The 14,923-nt window shown below is 40.2% G+C and overlaps 1 protein-coding gene across 11 annotated transcripts in view; it reads right to left on the reverse strand.

Moving 5' to 3' along the window:
* Window positions 1-1,565: 1,565 nt before the first annotated feature.
* The window catches only part of ZNF143 (zinc finger protein 143), a 40,365-nt gene continuing 27,007 nt past the window's right edge, over window positions 1,566-14,923 (reverse strand). For 8 of the 11 annotated variants that reach the window (XM_037050099.1, XM_037050102.1, XM_037050093.1 and 5 more), the window contains exons 12-17: window positions 13,883-14,110; window positions 10,570-10,715; window positions 8,264-8,425; window positions 3,164-3,310; window positions 2,487-2,576; window positions 2,012-2,103 (exon numbers count right to left, since the gene is read on the reverse strand). In XM_037050099.1, coding sequence (XP_036905994.1) covers window positions 2,487-2,576; window positions 3,164-3,310; window positions 8,264-8,425; window positions 10,570-10,715; window positions 13,883-14,110 — 773 coding nt within the window. In that variant the 3' untranslated portion in view covers window positions 2,012-2,103. Of the gene's footprint in view, window positions 2,104-2,486; window positions 2,577-3,163; window positions 3,311-8,263; window positions 8,426-10,569; window positions 10,716-13,882; window positions 14,111-14,923 lie in introns of all 11 variants that reach the window. The other 3 variants (XM_037050101.1, XM_037050100.1, XR_005067081.1) reach the window with 2 other exon arrangements.

A 14,923-nucleotide genomic window follows, 5' to 3' on the forward strand; every position in this document is an offset into this window, starting at 1 on the left:
GGGCCTGGAAGCACAGCAGGCCTGGCTGGGCCCAGCTGCAGAGCTCCCGAACCAGCTACGGCTGGGAGGCTAGCCTTCTGACTTCCCAGATTCTGTTCTTCCTCCGTGCCCCGACGCCAACCCCTTTCTGAGCCTCAGCAGGCCTCAGCTGGGAGTTCTGGGTGTGTTTATACGTCTCTGTCAAGCATTAAGCCTGGATCTGTGAGTGACTAGCACCTTTTCTAATGTTTGTATATCTGCGAAGAGCTTTGAAGGACACGCAATCAATTCCCCTGCCCAACCCCGAAAGCCTTCCCATTTCCAATTACTCTTTTTTGTAAGACTTCAAAGGACTTGATCAAAGATAACATTCACGTTAAGTACAACAGCAGAGTTTTTTCTGTTTACCGTAAAGCTGGGAATGAAGAGCAGCCACACTTCGGCTCTCTGGCACACAAAGCATGGTGAATGGCAGCGACAAAGTGATTATTGCAGGACAACCCTCCACACCCGCTTTGTGGGGAACTTTAGTTGAATTTCTGACATTAGAGATGACTTTTCAAGTGCTCAGGTCATTAGGTGACCAGAAACCAAAGCTCATCTTGATACTCTCCATAAATTATCACCCGAGAAGGCGGCTGTGGCGTGGTGAAAAAACACGCTGGATTTGGGGGTCAGAAAGCGACAGTTCTCCCTCTGGGAAGCTGGCTAGTTGGTTAGAGGGTTGCCCCGATACGCCAAGGTTGCGGGTTCAATCCCCAGTCAGGGAACATACGGGAAACAACCAATGAATGTGTGAGTGTTTCTCTCTCTTACCCTTCTTCTCTAAAACCAAGAAACTGAACATAAATTAAATGTTTAGAAGTCTGGGTTCTCAAGTCTTTACTCTGCCTCTCTGTGGCCATCCAGCCCAAGCAGGACACTCACCCTCTGTGGACCGCCTCCCCTACAAACACAGAGGCTGCAAACCCTGTGCATCTCACAAGGCTAGCAGAGTGCATAAAAACGTGCGCTCCTTACTCTGTGCTCCATGTACACCAGACTCTCAATAATGCGTATTGCGTTATACACTGTTACATTTGTGGTATTTTCTGTAACACTTCCCACAACCCCCAAACCAATTTAATAAAACAAATATAAAGGTAACATTTTAAAAATTGCTGTATTCAAAATAATAAACTTTAGGGTAAATAAGCTTTAAAACAAAAGTACATAAGCAAAAAAATAAATAATTTACACCAACCCACTAACCTAATTTTCAGAGTAAAGCCATTTCCAATTACAGTGTTACCGGGGCTCTGGCCTGTGGTCAACTCTGACAGTTCATTATTTTTTTTTAAAATGGTAACACAAGCAAGAACACTTAAGTCTTTAACAAAACCAAAGCACTGGATTTAACTTTTTAAAAGTAAACAAACTTGGTAATTTTAGACATAATCCAATGTAGTGCTAGTATGATTAGCATTTCTGCTTGAAGAGCTGGTATTTAACAGGGATGGAAAACTACAATGAATAGTCTTCAAACCATGAAATATGAACAAAAATGGACAAGTATACAGTAGAACAAAAACTGCAGACACTCCAACTGCAGGAAATATTTGAAGGCTTTACATTGTTTATTTTTATTACCCATGATGGCTTTTGGAATTGTGATCATGTGACATATAGAACCTTTGACATTTTAGGTCTAGCTTTTATTTGACTTTTTTCACAGTAAGTTAAAAATCCATCCTAAGACTCTGTAAGACTTCACTGGTCTTGCATAAAGACTCTAGGAGTTTGCAATGTGATAAAAGAGTAATGTGAAAATTTACGGTATTGCCCTAATTTCATACTTCCTTGTACACAATGAATCAATCTGGGAATCTATTTCAAGGGTTATATACACAAAAGTGTCAAGAATAAAATGTTCTCCACTCTTGCATAAAAATGTGTACAGTGTTTCAGGAATGGAAAATGTCCCCCGTCTCCCGGGCCCGGCGCCCACAGGTCTCTGCTGCCTGAAGATGAAAGGCTCCTCCTGCTGTGCTGCTCTCAGGTCTAATCGTCCAGCCCCGGCGTCTCTCCTTGCTGGATCCTGGATGCTATCCTGATGGCTTCTTCCAGGGATGGCTGCTCTCCAAGCTGAAACAGGAACATACACAAACTCACGGTCAAGAGGATGCCAAAGAAATATTATATGCCAGAAGTGGAATTTCTCTGTGATTCTGACATGTGGGCTTGTTAAGCTACTACCATTGATCCAATCAGTAAAAGCAAGAAAACTATATTCCTACAAGGGACAATAATGCAGTTTCTTTATTTGGGATTTTGATAGACCTTCACACATGCCAGGGACAAAAGATGCTCGTATTTCCAATGGAGATTCAATTTAGAGAGCTTTCTGAGACTTTAGCTTTATGCCCATAAACTAAATAAAAATCAATGGCTGGCATTTTCCTGATTATGTTCTAACCTTTTGCCAAGTAAACACATGAAGAACTCCCCCAAGGAAAGGTAATCTGTACCTAGGATTCTGGATTCTCTGCTCGAATCCACTGACTCCCCAGAGGATGGTTTCTTCTTAGTCTTCTGACATTGCCCACTGTAAAATAGGGCTGTGCAGTGAATCCTCAGAGGTAGGGTCTGTGTTGATACTAGTTTCGCTTCCAAAGGAGTAGCTCTTAAGTGTTTTATAGAATTCTATCTATTTAGGTTTTTTAAAAAAAGATTTTATTTATTTTGTTTTTTAGAGAGGGGAAGGGAGAAAGAGGAGAGAAACATCAATGTGTGGCTGCCTCTCACATGCCCCCTACTGGGGACCTGGCTGGCAACCCAGGCATGTGCCCTGACTGGGAATCAAACTGGCAACCCTTTGATTCACAGGCTGGTACTTAACTACTGAGCCATACCAGCCAGGGCTTAGACTTTCATTTTGAGAGTTAAGATAGCTGGCTGGATGCAAATAGGTAGACATACCAGAAGCTTTATTTTTCTTGGTATAAATTCCCACAGAATATGCAAAAAAGAACAAAGTGTTGGTCTCTTTGAATCCACCTCAAACACACAATTTCCTTACGGTGGCTAAATGACAGACTGTCCTGTGCCCCGCCTCCTGTAAAGGTTATGCACAAAGCACAGTGTACAAGGTTGAGAGGTCCGAGCAGCGCTGCTGTTGATGGAGGACAGCTGTCTCTGGACTCACCTGAACTGCAATCTGGGTGCCGTTGGATGTTGCCACTAAGGTCAGAGGTCTGGTTTCTGTGGTTACTAGATGATGGCTGTGCTGTTGGTGCCCCATTTCTGACGACGCAGTATGGAATGCTGCTAAGTCCTGAGCCACAATTGCAACCTTAAACAAAAAACACACAGAAGAATTCAAACAATGGTTTAGTTATTTAAATCCCACCAGAGGATATGTTCACTGATTTTAGAAAGAGAGGAAGGGGTGGGGGTGAGAGAGAGATAAACATCAATGTGAGAGAAAAACACTGGCTGGCGGCCTCCTGCATGCACTCCAACTGGGGATCAAACCCGCAGCCTAGGTATGTGCCCTGCAGAACAATCAAACCTGCAACCTTTAGCACAACAGGGTGAAGCGCCAACCAACTGAGCCACCTGGCCAGGGCAAAACTATGATTTAAATAGGTTAAAATCCATTTAATGAAAAGGTGTGTCTGCAAATTCAAAAGGAAGAGATTCCCTCTGACCACAGACTTGTAGAAGCCCAAAGCTGGAAGAAGCCTTATATATCATCTATCATGGATGCCTCCTTTTTAGTTGGGGAAGCTGAGGCTCAGAAGGGATTTATCTAAGGTTATGAAGTAAGGCAATGGCAAACAAGGGTAGAAGGCACTGGAGAAATGGATCCCCACGCCAGGCTCCATCAATGAGGAGAGACGTGACTGTGCTTAAGTTCTATTTCCCCTAAGTGGCTGCTCAGGAAGTTACACCTGTGGACTAATTCACATCTCAAATGTCTATTTATTCCTAAGTTTGGGGCAGATAAGATACCATTTTCTCCTGTTTACCTATTGCATTTTAATCAGACTCCATTTAACCAGGAAAATTGAAAGAACCAGTAGCATCACTGACCCATAGCAACATATCTTGCTATACTCATTTCCTATTTTAGACTCCATGGAATCTTTGCCCACTGCTCCTGAAGCATCTACCTAGAGCGGCTGAAAGTGCTTCCGTGGCCCTTAAACCACAAATGTGGCCTTTTCTATGTAGATAAAATAGAAATGGCATCAAATATACTTTCTATATAATATTCTAAAGTTTTGCTCAGCCAAACTTAGAAGAAGAAAGGCTAAAAACTAAAATTTCTGTTTTACTTGGCCATTAATCCACTGAAATGCTATGTTGGATCAATCCCAGCAATGTTTCATAACCTAATAAGATTTCGGCCCAGCAAGGGCTGAGTGGTTTATACTGCACTAACCTCTCCTGCAGATAACAATTATAAACTGTGGACAAAATTATAAAAAAGCAACTGTTTGAATGGACTGGAGAACGAAGAAAAGCAAGCAGAAACTGTAGGAGATTCTCAAAGAAAGGGAACCACACTGGGTCACATCCATGTTTAAATGGCTATGGAAACAGACTTGTCTTGGGTGGTAAACACATAATATAATATAGAGATGCTGTACTGAAGAACCGTACACCGGAAACCTGTGTAATTTTATTAACCAATGGTACCCCAATAACTTCAATAAAAAATAAATAAATAGCCCTGGCTGGCGTGGCTCAGTGGATTGAGCACCATTCTTCAAGCCCAAAGGTCGCTGGTTCCACTGCAGGTTGGAGCACGTGTTTGGGTTGTAGGCCAGGTCCCGGTTGGGGGCGGGTGAGAGGCAATCAATCAATGTTTCTTTCCCCACTTCTAAAAATTTGAAAAATAAAAAATAAATAAATAAAATAGCTTTTTCATTAATGCCACTCCCCAGTCTGAGTAGCACAGGGCAACTTAAAGAATCAGCTAATGGAGTCCAGGGCTGCCAGAATGGTTCTACATTGAGAGGAATATTCTAGAAAGGAGAAAACAGGGGGGGGGGGGGTGAGCCCCTCCACATATCTGTGTATGAACTTTCAATTCCTTAAGACCCCAGAACTGCAAATATATGGGGGAGGTGCCAATAATTCTGGTAGAAAGCAGCAGCTGAAAGGCTAAAAAAGCTGAGACGCCACGGAAAAGACAGAATTTAGAGTTTCTGTCTCACCACGTTAGAGGGGCTACAAATAGTGCTAAAGCATACCCTTCAGATAACACACAGGTGGAGTGTGGACGCCCCTTGGGGATGGTCGACATTTGCCCAACAGCCTACAGTTGCAGCAGGAGCAGTGGTGGCAGCTGGTCCTCAAGCAAAGCCGGCCCTCGCCCGCCACCCCCACCCCTTGTGATATCCCCAGTGGCTGGAAGCTGCTCTATTTCATTCCAGCCCCCAAAGTCTTCTCTTCCTGAGAATTTTCCTAGCCCACAGGCTACAGGTAAACTGCAAAAGAATGTTTGCTTTAGGGTCAAAGCAAATACAAGGTTTATTTACCCAAGCTGGGCTATAAACCCATCCAAGTATTCTAGAGCCATGGAGATGACTACAAACTGATGAGGTGGGGCCATCCCATAAGACAGCCCGAAAGCTCATGTTTAGGTTTTTTCTTTTTGTTTTGGCATACATTATAATCAGCTAACAATAACTATGTTCCCACCTCAGGTTTCCCGTTGAGTTTTGACAGATACATCTGTGAAAACAACACCTAAAATAAGATACAGTACAGTTCCTTCATATTCCATGCCATCAATGTCCTTCCCCAGCCACGCAGCACTTTCTACCGGAGGATCTGTTTTCTCTGCTCTTGGATTCCATGTAAGGGGACTCATACAGCATCTATTCTACTAGAATTTATGGGTCAAGGGACAGAGGTATGTTTGACTTTATCAGAAACTGCCAAACTGTTCTCCTAATTGGTTACATCATCTTACATTCCCACTATTGTGGAAGAATGTTCTAGTTCCTTCCCATCTTTGCCAGCGTTTGGTTTCCAGTCTTCTATTTGAGTCACTTTCTTATGTCTGAAAAGGTAGCTAACTGATTTTAATATGCATTTCTCTGATGACTAAAGAGGTTAAGCACTTTTTGTGTTATTGCCATTAATGAATCTTCTTTTGTAAGGGGTCTAGTCAAATAAGCAATCAAATGATTTGCTCATTTTTTAAAATTGTATTTATTTATTTTGCTCATTAATGGGCTGTTCATCTTTCTATTATTGATTTGAAGAGGTTTGTTATGTATTCTCAATGTAAGTTCACTGTTAGATATATACATTTTGAGTAACTTTTCCCCAATTTAGCACTTTTTCTTAATGGTGTCTTTTGGTAAACAGAATTAATTTGATGAAGTCCAATTTATCAGTTTTTTCTTTTATGGTTAGTGCATTTTGTATCCTAAGAAATCGTTAAAGTTGCAAAAATATTCACTTTTCCAGAAGGTTTATGATTCTGAGGTTTATATTTCAAGGTGTAGAAGACCTTTGACTTTGTTCTTTGTTAAAGATTGCTGTGGCTGTTACAGGTCCTTTGCATTTTCAGGTAAATTTTAGGATCAGACTATATCATCAAAAACTCCTGCTGAAATTTTGGTTATGATAGTATGAAATCTGTAAATGAATTTACAGGAAGAACGAGAGCTACCAATTTTGACAGATTCTCACTGAATAAGGTGAAGCAACTGCAGTGAAACCTAACATTGTCATCAGCATAGTCCAAGAACAGTTTTTAAATGTATTAATCAATATAACTCATATTAATGGAAATAAAAAATTAAAACTACAAAGAGATATATCAGATTGGCAAATAGCCAAAAGGATATTTTTTCCACAAAAGGGAAAGAGTGTGTTGGCACTCTCAAATACCGCAGGTAGGAATGCAGATGGTTGTCCACAGAAGGGAAGTTTGGTGATACTTATCACAATTACAAATGCATAGATCTTTTTACCAGGCAATTCCATTTGAAGGATTTATACATGCAAAATCACATGTGCACAAGGCTATGTGTTGTTTGAAACAGCAAAAGACTAAGTATATCATGCATGCCCATACAGTGAATACAATGTAAGTTAAAAAATGAGGAAGCTCTCTATATAATGAAATAGGAAGATTTTTCTAGATATGCTATTAAAGAAACAAAACAAAGTAAACAGTATAGTTTACTACCATAAGAAAGTAGGGAAGATGACTGCATATGCTTAATGAATTATTGGGAGAATATACAGGAAACTAACTGAAGTGGATAATCTCTACGAGGGTGAGCACTAGGTTGATGGAAGCAGGGGCGGGGAGAAGGACTTTTCAATGCATACTTGTATACAATTTTTTATTTCTCTAAAACTATTTTTTTAAAGATTTTATTTGTTTTTTGAGAAAGGGGGAGGAAGAGAGAGAGGGAGAAACATCAATGTGCAATAGGTACATTGATCGGTTGCCTCTCACATGTCCCCAACTGGGGACCTGGCCNACTACCATAAGAAAGTAGGGAAGATGACTGCATATGCTTAATGAATTATTGGGAGAATATACAGGAAACTAACTGAAGTGGATAATCTCTACGAGGGTGAGCACTAGGTTGATGGAAGCAGGGGTGGGGAGAAGGACTTTTCAATGCATACTTGTATACAATTTTTTATTTCTCTAAAACTATTTTTTTAAAGATTTTATTTGTTTTTTTGAGAAAGGGGGAGGAAGAGAGAGAGGGAGAGAAACATCAATGTGCAAAAGGTACATTGATCGGTTGCCTCTCACATGTCCCCAACTGGGGACCTGGCCTGCAACCCAGGCATGTGCTCTGACTGGGAATTGAACCACTGACCCTTTGGTTGGCAGGCCGGTGCACAATTCACTGAGCCACACCAGCCAGGGCATACTTTTTGATTTCTGAACTATGTGAATGTGTTACATCTTCAAAAAATTAAGTAAATTTTGCAAATAAATTTTTCCCTAAGAATCTGGTGATGATAACTGTAGGAAGAGCTATCATTAAGGAATATTTAATAAATACATGGGTTGAATAGTTTAAATGCATTATCTCATTCAGTCCTTAGGATCAACCTTGTGGGGCAGACACAACAATCACTCCTATTTTACGGATGATGAAAAACCAAGACTCAGAGTTATGTAGCTCAGAAGTGATAAACTGGGATTCAGTCTTAAATTTATGTGCTTAACTGCTATATCACACTGTATATCTATTAATAATTTAGATATTAACATGTTTTGATTGATTTAGAAGAAAAAAAGAGCAATTACCTGCTGCCCTTCTGTGCCCTCAGCAGTTACCATAGCAACAGAGTGTGTTCCTGCTGAGGAGATGACTGCATCATGGGCAGGGACTGTGATAGGTGTACCATCTTGCGTTACCATTGTGATGGTATTGCCTATGGCTTGCATATCGGTCTGAGATATGTTGACCTGCAATACAATGCATTTCACAAATCAGTCAATGTCTCTTCTTGTATTTGGCAAATTTTATTAAGAACTAGGCCTAATTCTTTGGTTCGCAAGCCCACGCTCAATCCACTGAGCTACAACAGCCAAGGCAGAACTAGGTCTAATTCTTGATAAAGCTACTCTGGGAGTAAATAAACATTTCATATTTTAGAAAAAGAAAAAGGCTATCAGAAAAAATTGAGTATTTCTTAAATGCATTTTCTCCTCTCCATCTCTACTGCCAATTCAGACCTTTATTTTCCATCATGACTTTTTGCAATACCACTTCTTTCCAGGTATCCAGTCTAACCCTTCCCTAATCATACCCTACCTGGACACCTTTCTAAAAAACAAATTTCAGTATGTTTGCTGCCATCACTACAGTTCGGACTTCTCTCATGCCAGTCAGGACTTTTCAAGGTTTGGCCTCTCAGTGTCTTCAGACTCATCTGCCACCACTTCCAAACCAGCAACCGGCACTTCAGCCACAGCTAACCATTTGCAGTCCCAGACAGTGTCATATTCTATTCTCTCTTCATGACTTCGCCCATCCTTTACTCTCTGCCTTGAGAACTCATGAAAAATTTTCAATGTCCAACTGAATGGCCAATGTCTACAAGGGCCTCCAAGAGTCCTTCACTCCGTCCTCCAGGTTGCCACAGCACACAGCTATCTATGAGCAATTATTGTTCATTTTAGGAATGTCTCCCGCAGCACTGGGTAGATGTTCAGTAAGTATTTGTTGTCTAATTGACTAAAGGAATGGAACAGAAACCCAACTCCTAAAGGAAATAGGAAGGTTACATCTACAGAAAATACAACATTGTGGTGAGGAAAACAGTTGTTTGGGACCACAGGGAGAGGGCAGAGAGGGGTCATGAGTAGATGACATGGCAGGAGGTTCATATATGATAAACACTAGAATTATCGAAGACTGGAACAGGCTGTCTCTTTTTAAAAATTTTTATTTATTGATTTTAGAGAGAGGAAAGGGGGGGGAAGATATCGATTTGTCGTTCCGCTTATTGATTCATTCATTGGCTGATTCTTGTATGTGAGCTCACCAGGGATCAAACCCAAAACTCTGGAGTATTGGGATGATGCTCTAATTAACTAAGCTGCCAGGGCTAGGTTGCCTCTTAGGAGAGAAACTGCCCATGTATTTTAGAGCTGCTTTGGGGGGAATTTCTCCTGTACAGAGAGGGAGGGAGATAACATCCAATGACCACCAAAGGGCCTCTGTCTGTGTGGAATCAGTGATGTCAAAAGTGAGGGGGAGGGAGATAAAAGGGATGGTACAAGAGCTTTGTATTTTCCAATTCTGAGTATGTTCTGCTCCCACCTAACATTAGCATCTTAGCAATCATCAACACAAATGGCAGATTAATCATGGGAGGTAAAGCTCTGAGAGAGACAAGGGTAAATAGAGAGTTCTCCATGGAAAAATACACATATAAAAAGGCAGAAGAACCCCAGATGCCTATTTCTACCAGGTGCTAAGATGACCTTAGCTAGAGCTTAAAAATAAAATTATTTTAGGCTACTAGCATCTAAAAAACTTAACATTTGACTATTGGAGAACAACCGTTACATTGCTTTTCCTGGTGGAATCAAGAGACCTGTTCCATTAATTACGTGAAGGCCCCATGATTCCATATAGGAAGAGAGCCACACTTTGGAAGTTTTACAGGTTTGCCCATCACTGACTTCACATGCCTTTTAATGATGACATCATTACTCAGCCAAGGGTCTGCTGATTTTTTAGTCTCATCTGGACTCAATCAGCCATCAAATGCTATCCCTTCTCTGCATAGTGTTTCACATGGATTCATTATTTCTCAAGCCATCAATTTCACTGTAGTTCTGACCTTCATCACCTCACCTTTGAACTCTACCAGTAACAGTTGAGTTCCAGTCACAAACACTCTCTCTACTAATTTCTCTGCATGTAGACTCTTCTAGCAGGCTACTGAAGGACCTTCAGGAAAGCTAGTCCTATCTACAAGATGAAGTCCAAACTTTGTGCTCTGATATTTAAGGAATTCCTTAACTGGGACCCAACCTGACTTTCAAGTCCAGGTTCAGAGAAATATTATTTAACTTGTTTGGCTTCAGTGCATACTTACATGCTGAGTCCCGTCCTGGGATATGAGTGTAACCTGTTGACTCAACCCAGACTGTGTTACTGTGGCTACTTGTGTAGACACATCATCCCCTTCTACACCTGTAACATATGTGATCTGGGGCCCTTTAAGAACATCTTCACCTTGACCTGTTTAAAACAAACGAATCATTTATTTGACCAACCAACCAAGATGTTTAAAAAACAAAGGATATTTTAAATATTATAGAGAAACTTATACAAATTAAAGTAAATGTATTATAGTGTACATAATGAAAATAAGCTCCCAACACCTCCTTCCAATTCTTCTACCTCCATCTTTGCAAAGTCAAACCAAATCAAAGCAGACCAAACCAAACCGTTCCGTATCAAAGCTAAGTGTTCTAATTGAGAGCCTTCTTTTATTGCCTCAGTTGGAGTACTACGTGATAACTGTGCATGTATGTTGGGGCAGCAAGTAAGGCAACTACACAGGAAGACTGATTGGCAAATAACCCCTCCACTATGGCAAGTTCTTACATTCAGAAGCTGTTAAAAAAGACAAGACACAGTCTTCAGAAACATTAACCACAAATCTGAATGGTGTGTAAATGTAACCTACTAAGTTAGTTATTTTTTAACACAAGTGATTGACTGCAAATCATCAGTACACAATGACATCACTGGGTAAAGAAAATATAATGGTGTGTTATCTGGTGTAAAGTTAATCATTTAATAAGTGACAGAACAGGAACCACCATCCACTTCTTTAGTCCATGAAGAACCAGCAGTAAACAGAAATTTCAGCGGTCTGTCACTGCTATACTTGGCAACCAGGAAGATCACTGATCCCTCTCTTTCATCACCTTCCACCTCCCAGAGGCAGAAATAGGGTAAATATGCACTTTTTTCCTTCAGAGGAGGACTTTATATGCTAATTTAAAAGTCCTTCTCAAAGTTAGAGGTTGATGCATGTATTCATACGGCTGCAGTCATCTTGGCATAATCTCCACAGCAGTCATTACTTCATTCTTTTTGTTCTATTCCATAGCCATTATATTAACATCATTAATAATAATAATAATATCATTATTCCAACAGGTTATACAACTTATGTGATCATATAAGAGAAAAGGTACACAAATCCATCCCCAGTCTTTTTTTTTAAGATTTTATTTTATTTTTAAAAATTTTTACAGAGATGGGAAAGGAGGGAGAAAGAGAGGGAGAGAAACATCAATGTGAGAGAAAAAGATAAATCTATTGCTTTTCTTACTCGCCCCAACCAGGGACCTGGCCTGCAACCCAGGCATGTGCCCTGACTGGGAATCAAACAGGCGACCTTTCACTTTGCAGACAGTGCCCAACCAACTGTGCCGCACCAGTCAGGGCTATTCTTTCTTTTTTAAAATCAAAGTAGGTTTTTAAAAAATCATTTATTTACTCTAGAGCAAGCAAGAGGGAAAGACGGGGACAAAGGGGGAGAGGAGCAGGGAGAGGAGAGGTAAAGGAAAAGGGGATGGATGGATGGATGGAGGGAGGGAAGGAGGGAGAGAGACAGAAATATTGATTTGTTGTTCCACTTATTTATGCACTCATTGGTTGATTCTTGTACGTGCCTTGACTGGGGATCGAACCTACAACCTTGTTGTATCAGGACAATGCTCTAACCAAATGAGCTGCCTGGCCAGGTCTCCATCCCTAGTTTTGAAAAAACAATCTTAGTTGTTGTTTTTTTTTTAACAGAATGTATATTATAATATAGACTATTTCCTTGAGTACAAGAAATTCTGACAATCTGAAACATCAATATTTAGGAAAGGGATTAAAGAAGCTTAAAAAAGAGTCTTAAAACCTAAGTTTGCCACCATTAAAACGTGCTTTCTAACTGTAAGGATTCAGCAGTTGTAATATTTAACCATGGGCACTTACAGTGCTTTGGCTAGAAAATAATATAGCACTCAGACTGAAGGATTTGTTATTTTCTTACAATCATGTGACAGATATCTGAAAAGACAAATTAGAACCACAAAGAATCATGTGATCAGCGAGAGAGTGATCTGTTCTTTCCCTTATTCTCCAACCCATTTTTCACCTAAATGTTTTCAATGTTAAGAATGGGAAAGGTTTTCTTTTTAAAAAAATTTTCAAATTTATTTCATTTAGGAGGTACTCAATAAAACATTGAAACAATCTACAATTTGTTTAACAAAACCTACTTCATTTTTTCTATTTACCTGTGCTGAGTTATTGAAATTAAATCATAGAATGTAGTTCTCTGACATACTTTTTTAAGAGTTTATTCTTTTTAACGCTGGCTGGTGTAGCTCAGTGGATTGAGCGCGGGCCTGCGAGCCACATGATCGCGGTTCGATTCCCAGTCAGGGCACATGCCTGGGTTGCAGGCAAGTTCCCAGCAGGGGATGCATGAGAGGCAACCATACATTGATATTTCTCTCCTTCTCTCCTTCCCTTCCTCTCTAAAGATAAATAAATAAACTATTTAAAAAAAAGAGTTTATTCTTTTTAAAAAAGATTTATTTATTTTTAGAAAGAGGGGAAGGGAGGGAGAAAGAGAGGGAGAGAAACAATGGGTTGCCTCTCACATGGTCCCAACTGGGCACCTGGCCTGCAACCCAGGCAATGTGCCCTAACTGGGAATTGAACCAGCAACCTTTCAGTTTGCAGGCTGGAGCTCAATCCACTAAGCCACACAAGCCAGGGCTCAAGAGTTTATTCCCATTAAAATGAATGTTTTTGTCTCCTACAACACTATCTAACAGCAAGCACATGAATCAACTAAGAATTATTTGGGAGTGCTTCACTGCTCTTATGGTCAAGATCAACATCCTTAACATACCCCAATAATCTAGCTGCCCCTGCCTGGCTCTCCAATCTCATTTTATGCCACCTTCCAGGCAGAAGTGAGAATTGCCACACTGGCCAGGCTTCTTCCAGTCTCCAATGTACTTCGCTCTCTCGAACCTCAGGGTTTTTTCCCACGTGCCACTACCTCCATTTGAAACATTTTTTGGTCTTTGCTCCCTGTTTCCCCTCTCCTTTAACCCCTGCCAGCTAGTTAACCCTCCAGATTTCTCCAAAAATCACCTCCTCAGGGAACCTTTCTCTGAGGTTCAGACTAGGTGAAGTTCCCTTCTTATATATCCTAAAGCACCAAGTACCTTTCTTTGATAACATTTATCACAATTATAAATTATATGGTTGTGTGCTTACTTGAATGAAACTTCATGATTTGAGAAAATACTATGAATGATAAATTATGTTGATTACTGTTGATTCTCAAACACATAGACAGATATATTAGACAAACTCCTCACCTGGGGGAGGCTCAAAAAAGGCTTCCTGCTCCTCCTCGATTGGCTCAGTGTCATTGTGGGCGGTCCGTTTGTGCATGGCCAGGGTGGAGATCTGCTTGTATGTCTTCCCACAGTGGTTACAGTTGTATGGTTTTGAGTGAGTGTGAACAACATGATGTTTATACAAACTGGAATATTCTGTAAACCTTTTGTCACACCCAGGAACTGTACAAACATATGGCTTTTCCCCTAAGTAAAGAACAGAAGAGAAAAAAAAAACCAAACCCAAAATCAACCTTTACATATAAAGGCATAATCATTCCGTACGTGGAATGGGGCAAAAAGTGGTAGCTGCCAATCCCTTTCTGTGCTGCCCCGAGGCAGCACACAGGAACCACTCCCTAACCATGCTTCTGGTTTGGTTAAACAGGTAGTCTGCCCCCGAGTGCTGCCCTGAGTCTGAAGGCTACTTTCCCCTTAACTTCAAGGGATGAGAAAATTAAGGAGATGTTGCCTAGTTTAACCCTTAAGTTTTAATAAAACTGTAACTTACCTATTACTAGATAATCTAGATATGATTAATGATATCACACTAATAATGACAAGAAATGTAATTATTATTATAACTAATGCAGTTTACCCTAAAGATTTTCTAAAAAGCCTATATAGTTTAGACACTTCAGTAACTCTAAAAGGACATACATGTTTCATATTTAACTTCACTTGACTTCTCTCATCCAATCAAAAGCTACTGAATATTCACTAAAAACTACTTGGCAATACAAAGGGAAGTAAAAACTAGAAATCTTTTTCCATGAAACAATTTGAAGACCATATAGGCAATACAACGATTTCTAGAACATACTATTATAGAAAATTTCAAACATACACAAAATTATAGAGAAACAGTGTAATACGTTTTCATGTACCAATCACCCAGCTTTAACTATCAATTCATGACCAACACTGTTTCATCTATTCACTACACATACCACCCCCACTTCTTCCCCCTGGATTATTCTGAAACGACTCCAGATAGCAGCCTATGGCATCTATAAATAT

Source organism: Sturnira hondurensis, unplaced genomic scaffold (assembly GCF_014824575.4).
Source record: "Sturnira hondurensis isolate 20B ecotype Veracruz unplaced genomic scaffold, ASM1482457v3 Scaffold0006505, whole genome shotgun sequence".
NCBI classification, from domain to species: domain Eukaryota; kingdom Metazoa; phylum Chordata; class Mammalia; order Chiroptera; family Phyllostomidae; genus Sturnira; species Sturnira hondurensis.